General features: G+C 39.7%; 3 protein-coding genes and 1 non-coding gene across 15 annotated transcripts; 3 read left to right on the plus strand and 1 right to left on the minus strand.

Annotated features, from left to right (window-relative positions):
- Nucleotides 1-484: 484 nt before the first annotated feature.
- On the plus strand, nucleotides 485-8,426 carry Hrb87F (Heterogeneous nuclear ribonucleoprotein at 87F). 12 transcript variants are annotated; one of them, XM_025302917.1, is made up of 7 exons: nucleotides 485-646; nucleotides 1,107-1,318; nucleotides 1,565-1,877; nucleotides 2,002-2,251; nucleotides 2,649-2,864; nucleotides 3,118-3,285; nucleotides 7,650-8,426. In XM_025302917.1, the coding sequence occupies exons 1-6, from the start codon at nucleotides 626-628 to the stop codon at nucleotides 3,258-3,260; spliced, it is 1,155 nt and encodes a 384-aa protein (XP_025158702.1). In that variant the 5' UTR covers nucleotides 485-625; the 3' UTR covers nucleotides 3,261-3,285; nucleotides 7,650-8,426. The 12 variants fall into 12 exon arrangements, with proteins under 12 accessions (XP_025158702.1, XP_011143296.1, XP_025158700.1 ...); XM_011144994.3 differs by having other exon boundaries at nucleotides 2,649-2,795; nucleotides 7,650-7,995; XM_025302915.1 differs by lacking the exon at nucleotides 7,650-8,426 and adding an exon at nucleotides 4,864-4,934.
- On the minus strand, nucleotides 6,822-15,642 carry LOC105185508 (homeobox protein rough). Its single transcript, XM_025302920.1, has 5 exons — nucleotides 14,798-15,642; nucleotides 14,258-14,634; nucleotides 13,735-13,993; nucleotides 11,176-11,410; nucleotides 6,822-9,182 (listed from the first exon to the last, which is right to left on the minus strand). The coding sequence occupies exons 2-5, from the start codon at nucleotides 14,456-14,458 to the stop codon at nucleotides 8,957-8,959; spliced, it is 921 nt and encodes a 306-aa protein (XP_025158705.1). The 5' UTR covers nucleotides 14,459-14,634; nucleotides 14,798-15,642; the 3' UTR covers nucleotides 6,822-8,956.
- A 4,155-nt stretch (nucleotides 15,643-19,797) lies between these two features.
- TRNAR-UCU (transfer RNA arginine (anticodon UCU)) lies at nucleotides 19,798-19,870 on the plus strand. Its single transcript has one exon. It is a non-coding gene; the product is annotated as a tRNA-Arg (tRNA).
- Nucleotides 19,871-20,279: 409 nt separating this feature from the next.
- Nucleotides 20,280-21,247, plus strand: LOC109504035 (uncharacterized). Its single transcript, XM_025302936.1, has 4 exons — nucleotides 20,280-20,351; nucleotides 20,466-20,835; nucleotides 20,939-21,035; nucleotides 21,172-21,247. Exons 1-4 carry the CDS (start codon nucleotides 20,280-20,282, stop codon nucleotides 21,245-21,247), a joined length of 615 nt encoding a protein of 204 aa, XP_025158721.1.
- Nucleotides 21,248-21,498: the final 251 nt, after the last annotated feature.

The raw sequence follows: 21,498 nt of genomic DNA on the forward strand, positions 1-21,498 counted from the left end.
TGGTTTGAATCTTGACTAAGAAGTCTGATCTTTAATCGAGATTCAAACTACAATTCTGTCCTCAATAATTTAATCAAACACTGTCCTCAAACACTGTCCTCAATAATTTAATCGAGATTCGAACCACAATTTTACTACCCTCTACAATTTAGTACTCAGATTTGTAATACGGTATTATAATCTAACACAATAAAAAATAATGTAACTCATAATAAAAATTGTAAAATTCGTAATTGGTGTATTCTCTTGGACTCAATCGAATTTCAGAGCATTAAATTTATAAGGGTGCGTTCCGTTTCACGCATATGCGCGCATCTTTTATAGTATACGTGACATAAACTATAGATAAATGCGCGCATATGCGTGAAACGGAACGCACCCTAAATTTTTCAACAATTGTAAAGCAGCTTTTCTTCTGTACATTGTAAATTTGCCTTTCTTTTATATTATATTGCGCATGCGTCGGCCTCCCCCATTGTGTGACATCACGGGGTTCACTTAGGTGCGCGCAAAGACTTCGGCATCGATCGTGTGTGATCTCGTCGATTTCGCGTGTTTCGTGCATCGAATTTTCATTTTTTTTCGTGTTGTTAAAAATTTCGCAATCCTGTCGAGATCTCTCAAAATGGTAAAGATGGAGCATGACGTGAGTATCTATTTTTTTGCTAGATAACTGCAAATCTATGGTATCATTAACTATGCTGCTGAGGCAACACTAAATGGCGTCTTTCTGCCGATTCTATACTGCGTTTGCAATATGCGATTATGCGTTCGTACTATAGTCGAGCAAATAATTCCTCGTCTTAATTCCTAATGCGCACACGGCACTGTAAGATAAGCATGAGACGATAAAGGATTTTCGAGATACAAAGTTTCGTATTCGTATAATATGAAGCATGATATGGATACTAGTTGGTGCTTCTGGTGTATCCTTCAGCAATCGAAGAAAAGTATCGCGATGATTTCCCAAGGTTCAACTTCCAATGCTGTCGTCATGTGAAACAAATTTTACTACGATTATCACAACTTCTATCGTTATGAATGAATGTAGAATTCATTTCTCATATTATGAAAAATAATATATTACTAAAAAATTGTTATTTCAGGATGGTAAAAACGAACCAGAACATGTGAGAAAGTTATTCATTGGTGGCTTAGATTACAGAACTACAGATGATTCACTTAAGAAACATTTTGAACAATGGGGGGAGATTGTGGATGTTGTTGTGATGAAAGATCCTAAAACAAAACGGTCCAGAGGTTTTGGGTTCATCACATATTCTCGTGCTCATATGGTAGATGATGCGCAAAATGCTAGGTGGGAAAATTCATGCTTTGTATTTCTACTTTCAAAGTATATTATATATAACATCATGTTATTTCTTTTGTGCAAATATTTAGGGTTTTTGATCTTGAAAGTTAAGTTTTTAATAAATTAAATAAGATCATGATGGATAAAAATCATAATAAATCAAATAAAGTTAAATTCAAACTATCATATATCTTTATATGAATCTTGTTCTCTATACTATATGATAGTATAGATAGTATATTCTTTTTTTAGACCGCACAGAGTGGATGGTAGAGTAGTAGAGCCTAAAAGAGCAGTACCCCGACAAGAAATTGGTCGACCCGAAGCTGGAGCTACGGTAAAGAAGCTATTTGTGGGAGGCTTGAAGGATGATCATGAAGAAGAAGACCTCAGACAATATTTTCAAAGTTACGGTAGCATAAATTCTATCAGTATAGTAACTGACAAGGAAACTGGCAAGAAACGTGGCTTTGGCTTTGTCGAATTCGATGATTATGATCCTGTTGACAAGATTTGTCTACAACGTAATCATCAAATACGAGGCAAGCACGTAGATGTTAAAAAGGTATGTACAACAGCAGCACATACACAGACAAACTAGAAAATCATTGTTCTTAAAATTCTTGTTTCTCTACTCATCAAATTCTTGCCACTCTATAATGTTATTGTGATGATGTATTTTGTTGCAGGCTTTAAGTAGGGCTGAAATGGCATCTGCTTCCGGTGGCGGTGGTGGCGGTGGAGGCGGCAATCGTGGTGGACAAGGTGTAGGTAGAGGACCACGTGGGAGCAATCAAGGTGGCGGTAATTGGGGTGGACGCGGCAGTGGCGGTGGCGGTGGTGATTGGAATAACGGCGGCAATCAAGGTGGTTACGGTGGTGGTAATCAAGGAGGTTGGGGAGGTAATGGACCGTGGGAGAATCAAAATCAAGGTAAAGGTAAAGACAGACAGATTTCTCTTTTTTCTTTAAACTTTTAGATATTGTAGGATGTTGCATCCAACAAATGATCCTGTTTCGGAAATAATATAAATTTAAACTTTCTTTTTTCTTTTCACGTGCATCTGAGTCGATAGTTTCTTTCGCTTTGTTTTGGTTTATTGTATGAGAATAAAGTTATAATGCAAATGGTCCTTGCATTTGTTTGAGGCAACAACATAAATGGGACAAAACGGAAAATGAATGCATTAAAACGAAGAATATAATTATTTTATATTCATAATTAGCTTTATATGGAAAGAACACATAAAATTGAGTAATCAGGGCCGTAAAAGTTGAATCGCGGATTAAAGTGTGTTGAACTTTACATAAATAGAATTATACGTTACGTTTGTAGGAGGTGGATGGAACCAGGGAGGACAAGGCGGCTACAACAGTGGTGGGAACTGGAGCAACGATAACTTTGGCGGTGGCTATCAGCAAGGTTACGGTGGCGGTCCAGTGCGCAATAACTTCAACTCAGGCGGCAGACCAGCACCCTACGGTATTAATTCGGGTCCTAGCGGCCGACAGTCCGGTGATTCTAGATGGCTGCCGCCTTTCGGTGGACAAGGTTGCTACTCTTTTCCCTGAAAGCAAACGATAAGATATTACGCGCCTTGAGCAACTTTACTTGTTTTTCGTTTTGTTTCCTCCTCCATTTTGACAAGGATTCTGCTGCTAGAGATGGAGACAGCGTGTTGTGCAAGAAGTGTCCGTCATGAGTGCAGTTATCAAGATTCGCAACTAATTGACGATAATTCTAATCTTTCCTTAAAAAAACACTATTCGTAGTTTTCGCTAATCTGGTCTTTGTAATGTTGCAGGGCCTATGGGCGGCGGAAATTCAGGTGGCGGTGGCGGTGGCGGTTACGGTAACCAAGGCGGCTACGGCGGCAATTCACTCGGAGGTGGAAACATGGGCGGAGGTGGAGGAGGAGGAGGCGGTGGCAGCGGAAGGAGATACTAGAAGCGCCACACCCTTCTCCCATATGGTAAGCGCAATCCGTAATTATTTCGATATATTATTAATTTGTTATTTCACATGGTGATTTAGTTAAATTGCTCGCGATTGTATGAAATTACGGAAATGCCGAATAATTTATTGCAGATTATTACCTGAACTTTGAATTTTGGGACGGAATTTAGATCTATTTGAACCTAAACGTAGTATAATATATTCGTAAAATTATACCTATCAATAATAACTATCAACATATTTTTCATGATTCAGGTAATTAAGAATGTGATTTGATTTATGTTCAGAAACAACTGATTTTTAATTCTTTGAGTATTAATATCTATTAGTTATATAAACCTCAATATATAACAATTAAATTGGTCTTTTTAGATATTCAATTATAATTTATTTAGAATCAAATTTGAGAAACAATGATTTTCTTCTTGTCGTTGTGATATTTCATAGTTTGTGCAAACGATGCAATTAGAACACAATTATGTCTAGCAATTGTTGCATCCCCATATATTCGTTATCTTCTTTTTCTAACTAGGTAGAATTGAGCCAATTATTCTGCAGTCCAGCAATAAAACAGCATTTTTATAAGCAATTATCACACGTTTCCGAGCAAAGTTCAAAGGTGTAGAATAGATGAGAATTACTAGCTTAGGCGAAGATAGCAAAGCAACAGTCTATGTACTTCTCATAATATCCTTATATTATTTTTTTATTCAATGCGATTTAATGAAAAGAATTTTATATTTTATTTTATATATGCATATATAAATATAAGCAGAATGTCGATGAATAATTTCACTACATCCTCGAATAAAAAGTAATAAAGGATTTTTTTTTAATTACTTAGCAACAAGTGCTCGCAATTTATGTATCTGTGTATTAGGATCTCTGAGGGTCTACAGGGTCAAGGATTTAAGAATACCTTGGAACACCAAATGTTCGAGTAGAATTCTGTTTTTTGAAATCGCAGAGTACGCTTTAACTGTCGAACGTTTTGCTTGAGTATTTTTGAGTTCTATGAAATTTATAGCTTTAAAATTTAAATACCTGAAAATTTCGTTTTTAACATGTTAAACATTATATTATATTTAAACATTCATAAGTTTTAAAAATTATAAAAATTCTGGAGTGTTTATAAATCAAATAGAATTCAAACATACAAAATAAAAAATTCAAGGATTAAACTTATCAAATGATCTGGTATAATACATTCCAAACTTTTGAAGTATAAGCTTGAAACGTTAAACACTTTTAATAAAAATGTTGAGTGTAAAAGGGAAAAACTAAAGGAGAATGGAATTTGTAAGATTTTTAATCGAATAACTTTAAGGAGTTTGTTATATTATATACTCATAAGATGCATTATTTACGTGGATTTAACAATTTCTAACATTCAGGAGACTCCTTTACATAAATTTAAGAAAGACCTAAATAGATCCGAGGCTTCAGGAATCCCTGGCTCACGCGACCCGATCGGTCCTTTGCACAGGCTAGTAGGGAGCTTGACTAACAGATTTCTTGACTTTTGAACCTCAGGTGAAGCTACTACTCTCTACTACTTGTTGCCTCTAGTCGCCAATACTTCTGTACTGTTTAGTATCAGTGCAGGCAGGCAGGCAGACAGACATGCAGACAAACACGCACGCAGGCAGGCAGGCAGGCAGACAGACAAACAAACATGCAGGCAGGCAGGCAGGCAGGCAGGCAGGCTATCAGGCTAGAGAGGCAAGGCGACGAGCAGGCAGGAAGTCAGAGACAGTCAGGCAGGCAGGCAGAACAATCAGGCCAGAAAAAGAAGGAAAAAAGTCATCTGAGTCGTTAGCATACAATGAGGGGGAGGGAAAGGGGGAACTATGGCTATTATTTTAGTTTTCCATCCGTTTTGTCTTTTTTAAGTATCGTATGTTTCATCATTTATACTTTCTTATCGTAAGGACCATCATTGTTTCCAAGTGTATTTGCACGTTCTTCGCAAGAACTTGCACATAAATATTGACCACAGGCAGGAAAGGATACTTTATGTGTAGGAAAATTATTGCATTAGGAAGAACAAGAAGCAGGGAGTGGGAGAGAGAAAGGGGGAGAAAATATGTGTGCGTGTATGGCGTGAAACTATTCATGGGATAATTAGGATAGATCAAATAATCTACAAAGCTGTATAAGTGTCTAAGAGTTAGTCGACAAAATAAAATTGACCAGAAACCTTTGCTGTGCATTGTCTTAATTTCGTGACGCAAAGTTGATAGGTTGTAAGTTCAGAACGAAGGCTAACGATAGGGTAGTATGCAGGATAAACCAATCAACGTTACCACCTGGAATATTTCTTTCATATAACGGGGTTTTTACGTTGCTTCTGTAAAATAATTAAAGAAAGTATAAATATGCTTTTGCATATAGTAAATATATTATGAAAATATAAATATGATTATTATGCGAGCATGGTAAATATAATCGCGTAAATATAATACGCATCATTACAATATAAAAGTTGCGCAAGAAAAATATTCAAGGGAGTAGCGTTAAGTCGGTTTCATCTTATACGCATCAAAGCAGAAACTTGCAAATGTACGACGAAAAAAAGTGGTAATGGATGTATTGTCGACTTTTTATAGTCAGTGAACTAAAGTGCCGCCGATGTCCTCTATTCGATACAATTGTATGTCCGCAGTATTAAATCATTGGTACAGAAAAAAAAAATATCAAACTTAGTTTTCTGTAGTTCTTTTTATCGCGAAAGATTTGACAGCATTCGCGAGCTCTTTTTAAAAACCTATCACTTCCCGAGGAAAGTCCTTCTAACCCGAATTATATTGTTTCAAATCCTCCACTCTCTTTATCTCTTAGAATTGTAGATAACAACTTAGAGCGGCATTGAAGATGCTAGAATAGTGTTCTAGTTAGCCTAGTACAGATTGGATCCGAAGTTTAGTGATGAAGATTAGCAGCTTAAAGACCAGGAAGAAACTAGAAGGCAGGCAGGTAGCAGAAAGAGAAAGAGAACAGAAAAAAGAGAAAGGATTCTCAGGCTACGACAGACAGGACTAGTGTTTGCTAGGCTTCTCGCTCTAGCCTCTGTTTTGCAACCACAGGTAGGAATGTTTCGTAACTCATTTGTGCTTAGACATATATATATATATATAATACATATAAAATAAACATATATACATACACACACGCACACATATGTGTGTGTGTGTGTGTGTGTGTGTGTAGGGTGCTGAATGACAACAAGTGTGTGCATGACGTTACAGTATTGTTTTACAATGTCCTTCGACGAATAAGTTGCACCCTGTGTAACTCTACCAGTCAATTGCTATACCAGAGTGTCGTTGTTCATAGAAAGCTTGCGAAAGCTTGATGGATCAAAAGGGATCAACAGGAATTAATATCCGAAATAAAATAGAATAAAACGAGTTTTCGGTATTTGCGTGTACTAATAATCTCCGGATTTAGACGATATATGCGATAAATATCGTACATTATGTATAATGTGATATTTCTCGCTCAAAATTACATATATATCACGTTCGCGGAAATTAGACGTATTTGTCGTGATGGATTCCTGCCGATCCCATTCGATTAGTTTGTCTTTCGCGGGAAGAGCTTTAGACAGAACAGGAGGCACACTTTCGTTTGTACCGCTGTTGCATCGTTGCTGTCTTAATATACATTTTTGTTCTTTTTTGTTCTTTTTTACATCTTCACTAGTGCACATGTGCACGCAAGAGCCTCTGTGTAAAAGTATTATCTCCAAGAGACAAGTGCTTTTCTTTTGTGTTCAATCATATTTGAGAATCTAGAAATTGTCTCAAATATATATGATGGCTTCGAGGATCTTCGACATCGAACATTCTTGTAGATGTAAGGATATCTTTGACACAAAATTCAATCAGGCGAAGTATATCACAGCTTGGGAAGAAGAGTGTTGATACTTAAAAGAAAATATTGGGTAGCAACAGAAGCTGTTTACTGGCAGGTATCCTAGGTTTAAAGAGCTTTGTCACTTAAATTTTCCGAAAAGTCGATTATAATACGAAGGTGATATTCTACATAAGAACTTGAGACTCTAGAAATCTGAAGATTTCATAACATGCCAATAAGAGAAATTAAAAAGACTAACGATGAAAATCGTGTAAAAGTTGAGTTAGAAGAGTTAAAAGATTTAAATAAATTTAATGAATAAAAATTGGAAAGAACTAGGTGATACGTGAGAAGGCCAATGATATATAATAATAGGCGGATTATTCTCACTTGGTTGATTTGAGTTCTCTTGCTCAGAGCAGGCAGGATGTTTGTTACTGAGATTTTCTGTTATTTTCATTGTATTAATTGCTCTTTCGTTTTCATTAATTTCTGGTTTGCCATTTGGGCCGGTACTCGAAGAGAGCGACGTGCTTCTACCACCGACTTTCCAAGGTAGCCCTCTAGCCGAGGTAAGTAACAATCCATTTCCTTGGCTGACAATAAGCTCTACCAAGTACTTGGAAAGTATGATGAGAATTATTTTGTCATTTGAAAAAAATTCTCAAAAAAAAATTTTTAATAAATAAGACCGTCAAAAATATCTTACACTCCTAAAGATCGAGAAATTTTTAATAACATATTTTTGAGAATCGACAGGTCATAAAATTATAAAATTCAGGGATTCGACGATTGAAGATAAAACTTAAAAGATATAACTTGAAAGTTCCGAGAAGATTGAGACGACCAAACATTTTGGAATCAAAAATACGATAATGAAGGTTTTTATAATCATATAATCAAGAATCTGAATTTTTAGATTAAGAAAACAGAGTTTTCAAGATTTTACCTTGCATAAAAAATAATACATTTTTTCTCATGGAAATTGAAATATGGAAAAATATTCTTAATATTAAATTCTCAGATTTTCATTAGCAAATGCAGAGAAGGATCAAAAGCTCAGGTTTGAAGGCATCTTGAAAGTCTCAGTGGCTTTTTGGATCAGGTGAAATTCTGGAATCTAATTTTTTCAGAGTCTGGAAGTTCTTACATTTGCAGATTTAATGTACTAAGAGCTGAAAGACTTGTGAACAGACCAAGATTGTAGAGATCCTAGAGATCAAGATCTTGGATGTATTGTCCGATATTTATAGATTGTAACTATTTTTACACGTTTAATAAATTTTCTTTTCTAGACTACAGAATTGTTTCATTTCCTCCAAATTCCCGAAATACATGCTACTCCGCAATTACGATATTACTACAATTAATCGTAGTCTGACTTGTTTAGTCGCATTTGTGGTATTTATTATTTTAATTGTTTACCGATGGATCGATCCTGTGCGCTCAGTATGTTGAAAAATCAGAAGCACAAGAAGGAGCTTTTAAAGGTATAAGCTAATTTTATTTATGATTGGCAATATCGAATTCAAAAATCCTGTCTGTAAATCCGTGCCAATTTCTTCTCTATTCTCAATCCCAAGAATTCCTTATTTTTAAATCCTTTAATTTTATACAAAATTTTCTTTTTAAAGATATTCATGCGGGAAGCTGATTTTTGCAGCTGCTACATTTGTACCACAGAGAGAAAATTTTTGCAATACTTCCTACTGAAGTCTGTATGAAAAACCAATTGTTTCAGTTGGTTCTTTTTTGCGTAGTTATACGTTCAATTTAACTTTGACATGTTAAATAATAAATAGCGCACATAGCAATTACGTTAAATCTAATTACATTGTGGACACAATATTCGGCGGATTGTCTGACGTTTCGCTTCCGCTGCTGCTGTAGTGTGGCTGATCCTTCAAAGACGAGTCGACGACGATGGGGTTACCGGAAACGCAGGAGTGATTAGTTGCCAAACCGTAGGTATCCTTGTACAAGCAGAGACCGCAGAATCCCGCCGCGTTGTAAAGCGTTGGCAGGTTCACCAAGCCATTCGAAACGGCAAAGTTTCTACAAAAAATAAAATTTTATTTCATTCATTCCTGATCATGGAATTAATTTTTTATATAAACTTACAAGTATTTGAAACATCTTTCCGAGCAAAGTCTTTGCAAATATGCAATCTAGTAATCAATAGCCAACATTACTTCCAGCTGTAAGAAACCATTCGAGAGGGCTGTAAAAGCGTAACCGCGCCATAATCAATCCGCATAACTCCATTTGCTCGAAAGAAAGGCTTTCATTCGACGAAACATTAGGGGAGAATAACAGAATCGTTACCTAAACTGCGGATCGCGTGTTTGGAACACGACCCTTTCCGTTCGTTCTTAATACCGAGGTCGGTTAAATAAAGACTCTTATTGTGAATCATCCCCCATCAAGGTCTCAACCACTTAGAACCTCATGATGGAGTTTTCTATAGCGTAACAAACGGTCGGCATGATATCCGACTTGACCGTTTTCTTCATCTTCTGTTAATAACATTAATATCAGTAGCGATCCGAGATGAAAATTGCTTTTATCGGTGGAAAGCACTACAGTGATTTTTTTTCAGGCTTTTGTAATTGCGTAATTGTTAACGCAAAAAAAGAGACGTCTCGTAAAATCCCTTGACGTTTAGGGTAAATTGACGACGTGGAGAACAACCCCTTCGTCTTTCTCCCCAAAACACTACACGTATAGAATAGGGTGCGACAAGTGGATGAGAAAATCTCACGGTTAACACAGCGAAATGCATTTATCCGTCGTTTATCCGCCAGTTTATCGAGCGTCAGGTGCATATCGACTGAATAACGCCGGGGCCACCACGGGCGGCGGGGGTGGCTGTAGCAAGGGCTGCAGGATTGTGAGAGGGGATGCGCTGCGGTGGACCCTGAAGGGCGACGCTCGACTCTGGTTCGACCGCGGGGTGATTCCCGATGCGATACGCCGCTAAATAGCCTTAAGTAGGATTATGTCTCCGCTATTGTGATCGGAGCGGGGCGAAAGGAGGAGGAGGAGGAGGAGCTCGTATAAATTTCGGCCTTTGTGCGCATCCCGACTGACACCTCCCTCGACGCCGAATTCCCGGTTGGGCAACCTTCGCCCTGCGAAATCGCAGGCGTTATTGTCAGAGCAATTATACATGGTAGAATCGCAAACGTGATTTCAAATATTCGATGATTCTTACGTTTTAGAACAACGACGAGCGAAGTTTTGTTGTACGAGAGGGTCGATAAAACCGACCAAATTAGTAATGCAAGGGACTCGAGAACAAGAAGAGATAAATTCGAGTATACAAAAAATTGAAAAATAAACAACGACTGAAAATCAAGACCGATTCTAGAAATTTGATCTTTAAGTCTTGATGTTTTAAGACAATAAATAATATGAGTATCATTCACAGATCAAATTCGAAAGAATATATATCCTGATGTGTGTGTGTGTGTGTGTGCGTGTGCAATATAAATTATAAATATAAAATTATAATACGAAAGTGTCTTAAAAGCGTGGAGTGTCTCAATCGAGAAAGGTCAATGTTACCTGAGCCTTAGCCTTCGATTAATTTTGCTTGAGAGAAGTACCCCCTTGGAATTAACTGACAAATATAATTTTGTGCCCAACCTCTCCCTCACCCGAAGCGTGAAATTTGGGGAACAGCTGATGAAACTAACGATCGCGTACTAATAACCAGATCGAGAGCGCAATACATCATGCTGACAAGATAACGCGATTCGGTCGGATGCATCGCGCGTGGGATGCGTGCGAGAATCACCATATGCCACATGCGCGGCCTGCCATGGTCCTCTTATTTTTCCCATGGCAACTTCAATAAGGAGGAATTAGGTGCGCGTGTTTAGGCAGCTTTGAGAAATAACAAGCGCTAAATAATATCCCGATCGTCGATGTTATTCCCGGATCGTACTCGTCGGAGATCTTGCAAGTTTTCTTTGTACTTTGCAGAGCTGTATGTTACTTTGAAGAACTAAAGCGGGATAAAAGGTGACCGAGCAAACGAGTGTACCGGTACTGCTGATCCAGCTGTGCCTTCTCGATCCTCTTGTCCTTGGCGCGCCTGTTCTGGAACCAGATCTTGATCTGCGTCTCGGTGAGCCTGAGAGATGCCGCGAGCTCGAACCTGCGGCCTCTCGAGATGTACTCTCCACGTCGGTATTCGACCTCCAACCTCAGAGTTTGCTCGCCGCTGAAAGTCGTCCTCTGCCTTCGCGGCCGGCCCTCTTTTCTTCTTCTGCGCGCCACTGCGAAACAGAGACGAGTCTTAGAGGCTTCATAAACTTGTACACCAGGACTCGCGATCAACATCCGTCTAACATGCTGTTTTCATTCGGGAAATAATTAACAATTAAAGCGGAAGGAATTGAATGCAAAACTGAAACTGGATATGGATGGATAATGAACTGACTGGTCGGTTTCGACGGACGATTTTAAACGATTTCATCAGCGTGAAACAATTAGGACGATCACGCGATGCGAGGCTGTTCTCGTAACTTCCCCCTAAAGAGAGGCCCCGAACATCTGGATCTTTGAATGACCGCGGTCCATCGACTCTCGATATGAAAACCGTGCATGTTCATCTTTCGATAATTGGAATTTTAAAGTTGCAGTTGAATACACGCGTGCGCCACGGTTCGCTTTTCTGAAGGCTCCGACTTTATTTTGATTCTTGTTTGCACATGCACGTTCGGTTACAGGTCTGTGAGGTAAATCCAGCCGTGCTGTAATTTCATCCTCGTGATAGGATAATTAGGACGACGACGGTTAAGTAAGCGACACCGGAAGCCAAGGCTTCCGTCCGGAGGCTTCGTTCAATCTGCTGCGAGGCAGATACAGGATCCTAATTGCTCCTTGAACCTCACAACCCTTCGAACAGATGCGATATCTCTTTAACTGGAAAGAAACGTCATACAAGTGGAGGGACAGAGAAACCACACGGGACAGAGAAACGTAACGCTCTCGATTTCGTCGATCCTCCTGGACTATCCTGTTTACTGCCTTTTCCCTGCGAATTTGGATCGATGAAATTGGCTCTCACGCAACAGGAATCGCGCGAGATTCGCGATACGAATACGATTCGCGACTTACAAACACCCCGTATATTTTCCAGCGAGTCGAGGCTTAAGGGCCGTGGTAGGAGGAGAGCTGATTTTGAGGGAATACCGCGACGTGTATCTCGCATTGAGGGGCGGCCAACTGCGTCTCGTAATCTCATCACAATATCGCGTCGAGGTGTTGAAGCGGGATAAACCTGCGCGAACGTGTGCGCACGCGTGTGCTAGTCCTCACGTTGTTTTTATCCCGGCGACTCTGCCAAACTTTCAGATGAGGAGTAAAATTCGCTAATTCCACTCCTCTCCTCTCCGCCTCGCCGCGTTCGCCAAAGCCCGATGTGAAACCTCCGTAGGATATATCACAACAGAACCTAATCGTCAAACTGTTTGGAAAGGCGTCCGATCGGCCATTCTCATCGCTTTTCAGCGATTATCCTGTCCTATCTGTCGTTTAACTGATTAGAGAGAAAGCCGACTGGACTGGTATCGCTGCTTTCTATCCTATTCCGAATATTCGGACGGTTCTTGAAACGATCGAACGGCTTGCGAGGCAAGAGAGCACTCTCCTCCAAAATTTCTTGTTTTTCCCCCGGGAAAACAATCTCCTCGTGGCAGCGGGCTATTGTCGCAGTCGAAGAAAGCCGTAATATCCTCTCTTCCTGGTCGGACGGTCGGTGGCCGCGTCCGTCCGGCGTCGCATAATGCGACATTGCAAAATCTGCTTACCGATTCGCGAATACTCGAACGCAAAGACGCTTTCCGATCCTCAGCTTACAGAAAGAAAGGGGGATAGAGGACACGTTGTAAGAGTCCTTTTGAAATACGCGATACAGTTGTCTGCACTTCCGCGTGCTTGACGCAGAGCTCGCACGATGGATGCACGGTGGAACAGTGTGTGTGTGTGTGTGTGTGTGTGTGTGTGTGTGTTTTAGTCGAAAATTGTATCGCACACGTGGGTGCAGACTCGCTTCGCGAAACGTACGTCAAATCCCAAAATTGTAATGTACACGTGATATCAAGCGAAAGGCGTTTCAGCAACGTACGACTGATTGATACAATCGTCCTAGAGACAACGTTTGAATATAATCAGTTGCTTAACAAAAACGAATTTTCATACAATTTTCTTTGTTTCTTATTCGACAGTCTACATTATTCATATAATCTATTCTCCACAATAAATATAATAATCGTAAGATATGTAGAAAATCTGAATATGTAGAAAATTAAGCTCATGAGACGATCAACGTTTGTTACATCAAGTCAGAGTCTCTATACATTCAAAAATTTCCAGAAACCAATGTCACAAGATTGATTATTAGAAATCAACCGTGTGAAATTAGCTAATAAGAAACAAGATAAATTATTAGAGAAACTCAATTGCAGTTTTGATCAAATGGTTAGTATGGAACCCAATTAGAGTCCTAAGTCTTGGCTGACTTTTTTCATCAATTAATGATTAGTGATTGATCTTGAAAAGACCGAAAAGATCTGTATGGAAAAAAACAAGAACTCACGGAAAGCTGAGAATCCTTGAAAGTGGTGTTCGGTCATAGGGTGATGGCCTGGCAGGCCGTGAAGATGCGGCGGCAGCGCAGGCGGATGTGCGAGCTGCGTCAGGTGCAAAGGATGACCGGGTGGCCTCGGGAAAAATCCGTGCAGGAAGGGCAGCCTTATACCCGCGAGCATCGAATCCTTCTCCACTCCCTTCTCCTCGGATACTTTACCCCTCGCAACATCCCCCGATGTCTCCTCGAGGTTCTTGGAGTGCGATGCCTAACGAAAGAAACATGCGACGATTCAACCAAAATTGTTTTAATTCGAATTTGATTAATTTTTCTTCTCAAAAAAGTTTTTTTACAATCTTATTCTTTCACGAATTTCTAACATTCAATTAATCGTACAAAGCTTAGTTAGAAGAAGTGAATTTAGATTCCTTTCAACAAAGGTTCTTCGAAAGAAAGTGTTAAACTAGATGGTGCGAGTTTGTATTTTGAAGTTTCATTCGTTCGGTATTATAAGCGATCCAGTTATATTCACGTGTAATGTTTCGCGCGTGCCAGGCACGCCAGGAAGCACGTGCGGGGCTTCTTCCGTGATTTCCGGCGACGAGTCCAGACTCTCCCTCACGCGATCCTCATCCTCGTCCTCTTCCGTCTTCTTGGTTGCTTCTAAGTGACCATAGAGCCGCGCGAAGAAGCGTCGCGGCGAGGACGGTCTTCTCGTCTTCTTCGTAGACATTTAACGGGATGGCAGTGATAATTTTTAGATCAGATGGTCCATGAATCTCGGAGAACGTAGAATAATTCTTCCGAGTGAAGATGAAGTTGTCGATAGTTGCCTGTAGAATATTTCTTGCGAAACGAAGGAGAATGAGTAAAGCCGGAAGTTCTTCGACATAGAATTTCTTCCTCCGCCTGGAAAAGAACAAAGTTTCCAAAGTTCTTTCGGACGTGAACTAATTTTCCACGAGAAATGAAGCGGTAGGTTCTCAGACGTGAAGTATCTCTTTCACGTGAAGAATGAAGCTTCAATGCATAGTGGAGTGTCGAATAGGAAACGAGATGCATTAGTTCTCACATTCAAGTGTTTACAGCTTCAGCTTCAAGGTTTGCGGATCCGAGGAGTTCCACAGATGTCCAATGTTCCTAAGGATTCAAAGAATTTGAAGCGAGTGTCAAATGTTGTAAAAGTCAGAATTACAAATTCTTCATATTTTCACGATTCAACGTCTCGCAGTTTGAGAAATCCACGTATCCGATTGTCTAGGACTCTTTAAATTCAGCCCATTCATTCCCGAATCCTTTCACTTCGGGTGTGCTTCATTAATTATTTCGACTCGCTCTCAGAATCTCATTCTCGATGCGACATTGTTGCAGAATTAATATTTATCACAGGAGCACAACTTTCCGACTCAGGACACTAGAAAAATTATCCTTGTAGAAGCACTACTAGGATGAAGCTCGCGGTGTCTCAAGACAGGTCGACCGAACGTCGCAATGTGGTATTCGCGAACTGGAGAACGTCGGTCTCTGCAGGGTGGCACGCGCGTCTGAATCACCTGGCTGTCCTCCATTCTCTCACCTCGTGCTGGCTAGGGCGAAGGACCAAGGTAGGGGGATGCTCCCTTCTCCCGGAGATGTCTCTCCACCCTCCGCCACCCTCTCTTTCTCATGCGGCGCTGCGCCGCCCCTATGCGAAGCCGCACGTGCGGCTGCATTTGTGTGGCTGAAAGTTTCGCTTCCTGGACAGATAAATACACGATATCCTCAGGGATATCCTGCTTTCACCTTTGCAAATCGAACTCGAGCGTTCTGAAAATCAAGTGATGACCGATGAACATTGCGACGAGTGATGGATCATCGTAATATATTTCCAGTTTCCCATTTTCTATCTTCTCTCTCTCTTCTCGCTCCTTTATAATTCTTCAATCTGCAAACCTGTTTAAAGGAGCAAAAGTACATTTTGTGATGTCTCAAATAAAATCTTGTAACTTTTTTATACAATTTCACCTTGCAATTCTCTATATAGAATTTCATTTTCAGTGTGATGCAAGTAATAACAGATTATCAGAGAGGCAATAGAAGCGGAGAAGGGGAAAGAGCAACCTCGAAATAGCTTTATTTTAATAAACGCGGTACCAATCATGCATTGCTTCGCGAGGAAATGAAAAGGGGCTTTCGCGAACGAGAATGAAAGAGCGCGCGCGGTTTAGCGTGAACATCGAGATTACTGGCTGGGTTCGTTCCGGATTTTCAATTTTTTCGCAGTGAAACGACGCGTCCTGTTGCGCCTTGATTATCGCTACTTATTGGCATTCGAACGTTTCTTCCCTTCTCTCCTCTTTTGATTTTAATCTTAGATTGAAAGCGATATCACCCTCCTATGGTTCCTCGTATGGTCTGCCGCTAACGTTGCTATTATTCTCCTCTTTTTTAATTACAGAATTTTGAGCGAATTTAAACTTGTAGAACAGAAAGATGAATTCTATGCAACTCTCGTAACCTTGCATACTTAGGTTTCTGCGAAAACTTTTTAAATTTTACGACTTTTACTATGATTTCCCAAACAAGTCTTGACAGACAATTCCTACGTATGTTTCTACATAATAAGGTCGCGTATAATTTCGCATAATAATTTCGTACAATTTTATCGAATTTCATCGAATATGTATGCATGTCATTCAATCGGATTATGTCCACAAACTTCGTAGATTCTCCGTAAAAAATTAAATATAATCTCAGTACCGTTTTAACACATTCAACATTAATATCGTTTCATTTCATTTTACTTTTATTTGTTGCGATATCGTGATTTCGTAATATCATTTCGATAATTGAAAGATCCGCATTTGCCCTTTCCGCATTAACGTCCCATCTTTCAAAAGATCAAACGGCAATGAAATAAAAGTAGCAACAACAACGACGTCGACGACAACAATGACGACGACAGGCTTCCGCGCAATCTCTATTAAACGCGCGCACCAGCGAAAAAACTCCGCAGCGCATCCACAACGTCATCATGGACCGCAACCTCCTCTCCCCCTTCCGCGGATTTCACCTCATCCCTCCCATACTACCCCCGGACTACCCGGATGATCCGATTGTTTCACGTTCGCGTGAGATTTATCTGCACGACGGCGGCGGAGCGGTGGAGGCGGATGCTGGATGCCGGACCAATCGGCTGGCGAGTGGAGATCGATGTAATTAGAGAGGAGCCAACCCCGACGACGGCAGGATGCTGAACGGGGTACGCGAGGCATGCGCGCGGCTTCGCGCGCCGGGCAACGCGAGCGCCCGCGCGAGTATATGGGTTTCGCACGCGCTTGTATATATGGGTGTCTAATTCCCTTTGTGCGCCGCCTATTGTCGGCATTACGATTATTACGCTCACGCTGAATTCCTCCTCGTCGTTCTCGTAGTCGTTGTCATCGTTGTCGTCGTCGTAGTCGCGCGACGATGCGACAATACAATTATCGTTATCCCCGCGGTCAATACGCGACGCCGTCGCCTCCGCTACCGCCGCTGCTGCCGACAACGACGCGACGACGACGACTGGCGGCAGGTGCGCGCCGCTTATTGACGCGTTCCTGTGGAGAACGAATTATTGTTATTATTATTATTATTGTTATTATTATTGTTGCTTTTATTATTCTTGTTGCTTTTATTATTCTTGTTGTTGCGTTTTCTTTTTTTTTGTCGAATGGCAGCGAAACAGCGAAGCTGTTGCGGCGTAGCTTCGACTCGATCGATACCGAATGGATAGAATGGAATCGTCGCGATTATCATTTGTATGTTGTAGTATTTAATTATTTTTTATATATTCTTTTTAATAATAACAACGACGGGCTTTTTCGAATGAATCATTTTGTTAAATCTGAATAAAAATTATTAAAAACATGCAGAACAGCATTTAATCCATTTCATTCATCTTCCAGTATTAATTCCGATATCGTGCAGTAAGATTTTAAAATATTGGATCTAATACTCAGATCATTTTCAGATGGAACATCGAATTTTTATTATGACAAGTCTGCTCAATTTTACCGCAGAAAGAACAGACTGACGGCTAAATTTAAATGTGTCACCATATACATTCAATTTCTCTGAACGTTGTTGATCAATTAATTCTGCCTTGACACAGACAGACGTGGTAACTTCGAGATCGAGATGACACGGTTATGCAAATGTCGCAGCTTGCCCAGCAAGTTTTCGAGGAGCGGCAAGAAGGTATCCAAAAGCAACAGGACACGACCGCGGAAATTCGCGCAGAGTACAGGGAATTTGGAGCTACGTCGAAAGCACATATCGCGCCGTGCGTTTTCGTATTGTTATCTATACCGTACTCATTGTACTCACCTGAAATTGTCAGACGCGCGATTCGATCCGCAGATAATCAAGATGAGACTTCCGCCTTGGTAAGGTCGTCTCCTAGATCTCGAAAAGAGGCTTGGTTGGCCTTAGCTCTGTTTTGCGCACTTCTGTGCATGCAATGTTGCATATGGAACACTTGGAGCCCGATCGCGGGTTCCGTTTTGCTGGCTTTCCCAAGTTGGAACCAATCCTTACTGGCCTTGCTCTCCAATTGGGGATGCATCAGCTATCTCATCTGCTGCGTACCTTGCTGTTGGCTCCTTTATAATAAAGGTCTCTTTGTACCATTGTAATTGTAAATTTTTTTTTTAATTATAAATGTTCTTTTTAAATTCTTCTTTAGAATGAATTTGTCCATCCTACCTTCCCAGTAAACACAAAGTATCACAAAGTATATGATACAATGTCAGCTAAATTATATGGTATGTAACTGTTACTTTGTTATACAACAAAGCAACTATTATGTAACATACCATATTATTTCGCTGACATTGTAATATCGATGATACTTTGTATTTACTTGTCCGTCTTCGTATATAAACACTACACATAACTTCAAACGCGATTTAAATGTTCAATTTGTTTGATTTACGTTAACGATCACAGGTGCGATGATAATCTTAAATGATTAAATAATTGTGTGATGTGACACAACTGATATGAATAATGTTAATAACATTATCGATATTACTCATTAATAACGATAATTAATATCACAGCTGACGTAAGAACCATTACCTTCTAGGTCTGCTAATACCCTTACAAATGGCGGCAATCCTGTCAACCTTGGCGACTTTCGTTCGTTGTGTTTCCTCCAGGGAGAATATCTTTAGCATGTATGTTATGCTCTAAATAGCCCATGATTGGCGATCGAAGTTGAAAAGAGTACTTTTCTCGCTCAGAACAGCGCATACTGCGGCCATACTTAATGGACTATCGGGAGTGATCCTTGGTCCTGCCACAGCGCTCGTTTCCGCGGTCTGGTTTTCTCCTGGGGAACGTACAACTGCTACTGGTATTTGCTGATATCTATGATCAATGTCATTATTATTCAGCAATTCTACGTTATACGTCACACACTCGCTTTCTCTCGTTAAAATAGTAAATTTTAAATGAAAACAGTAATCACGCTACCATTGTATGATTGTGAATAATTACATTGTTTACGCGTGTGCATTATTGTAACTAAATCAATCGGTCGCAATTACAGGCATATCTTCTGCTTGCAATCAATTGGGAATGGCGGTCTCCTATCTAATCGGACCAGCTTTAGTAGGAAACACAGCTGTGTTTAATTCCACCTCTTTAATGTGGAAATCGAGTTTCAGCGGGAGTGCCGTTTTCAATAAGACGCATTCCGTGGCATTGAGAGCACAGGTTATATCTCTTATGAGAATTGGTAGGTTATTCAAAGAGGAATGAAACTATTCAAGCCATAAATAATATTAACTAACTTGTATTTGTTTCAGAATTTGTTATCCAATTCCTGATCCTCATGGGCGTCTTGTGCTTCTTTCCCAACGAACTTTATCACTCGGTCGTCTTTTTTAAAGTTCCTCAACGTCTCAGTCTCACAGAATCAATCCTGTGTCTCCTAAAGTAAAATATTAATATAATTATAATATTGTTCTCTCTTCAAAAAATAGACTTCCTCTCACGATAGATTAATGCTCACACATTACCTTACATTTCTCAGAGGAGTACCAAGTCCCTTTGGCGCAGAGGATAGCGCGTTGGACTTCTAATCCAAAGGTCGTGGGTTCGATCCCCACAAGGGATGGATGATCCTTTTTACCTTTTTTTTATAACTTCTTTCTTATGGAGATTTCTCCATGTACTAATTTGACTGTAATAAAAAAAGGAACATGAAGATGTCAAAAAAAAACATACTTTTTTTTTATATCAAAGCAATAAAAAAATTTGGTATTCTATTTAATTATTCTGTTTTTTGAGCATCGTTTTATAAAAATGGATGATTTTAAATTCTTGTGACTCTTGAATAAAAAACCAAGTTTTAATGAAATAATTTGAAGAATTAAAAAATTCTTCTCAAGAGATGAAATATTCTAAACAAGTATCATTTAACTGATGATGGACCAGAGACTTTTACCTGTAGGAATAAAAATATATGGACTCTTTGCTCAGCTGCAGCTCTTAGTCAAGGAGTAACTGGACCTTGGCTAGCAATGATGACAATGACCTTTGGTTCCAGCATCACACAGGTCTGCATAATTAGCAAAAAAACGGTTCTCTGGAATTGGGTTAAATAAATTAAATTATATCAGTTTACGGTTTTTAATGACATCAATGTTTAGAAATTTCAACTTTTAAAAGTGCAAAATTTCAAAGAAAATTAGAAGGAAATCTAATTTCAGGAAGAAGTGGACAAGCTAGCTTTCTGGACGATCATTCTCAGTGGCGCTTTAAGTTTGACGGCATCGTATTTGGTGGACGTGTTTCAAGGTCATCTGAAGATCGCTCTTCATCTTCTACTTACGATCTCGTCGGCAATGTTCCTTTGGGTACTCCTGTTGGACGATCGAGTGTTGGCCTTTCACAAAGGCGAACTGTATGCCGCGGTGATCCTGGGGATATCCGCCAGCTGGTCAACTCCCGCCCTTTTCCTTGAGCTCGCTTCCGAGATCGCGTTTCCGGTCTCCGAGGCCATTGTCGGCGGCTACATGATTTTCTTGTCGAACTTAGTCGGCGCGCTTTTCTACTTTTCATACTTTCTACCATGGATGAGTAAGACATTTTACTTTCAGTTTTAGATTCTTTACTGAAAAAGCCATACTATATCGCGCATTTATCATATTTCATACATTCGATTTTATCGCGTTTTTTTCAGACGAGCACTGGTCAACGTATTGCGCGTTCGGTAACGTCACGATCGCGATGATACTTGTGATTTATGTCAAGGAAGAATACAATCGCACAAAGATAGAGTAAATAGTAATAGATATACTTTTTCCTTTTACATTATACGGAACTTACTATACAAAAAGCTTTTGTAAATCACGATCCTCCCTTACGTTGCTGTGCACAAAATCCGTTATTACTCATTGTTCTTATTGATTTTAGATCAGAAATCGACTGGCCATTTCAGGAAGCGCTAAAGGGTTGCCGGAAGTTCCGACGGAAGAAAATACGAAACTAATCGAATTTGATAATCGATACAGTGTTGTTAATTAAGTAAACATGATTTTACTAAGCGTCAGTTTATTATATTTAACACCACCTTTTTCATGTGCATTTCTGAATAAATTTATTGATTAAATGTTGCGATAACACGAATTATTGACACAGGTCCGAATTTTTTGTATATCGGTAAAATAGTGCCCTACTATGATAATTACATTTCAGTTTACAGAGTTACTTTAGAAGATGGCAGCACTTGCCAGGTCGAAA

The sequence above is a fragment of the Harpegnathos saltator genome, unplaced genomic scaffold (genome assembly GCF_003227715.2).
Source record: "Harpegnathos saltator strain DR-91 unplaced genomic scaffold, Hsal_v8.6 scaffold519, whole genome shotgun sequence".
NCBI classification, from domain to species: domain Eukaryota; kingdom Metazoa; phylum Arthropoda; class Insecta; order Hymenoptera; family Formicidae; genus Harpegnathos; species Harpegnathos saltator.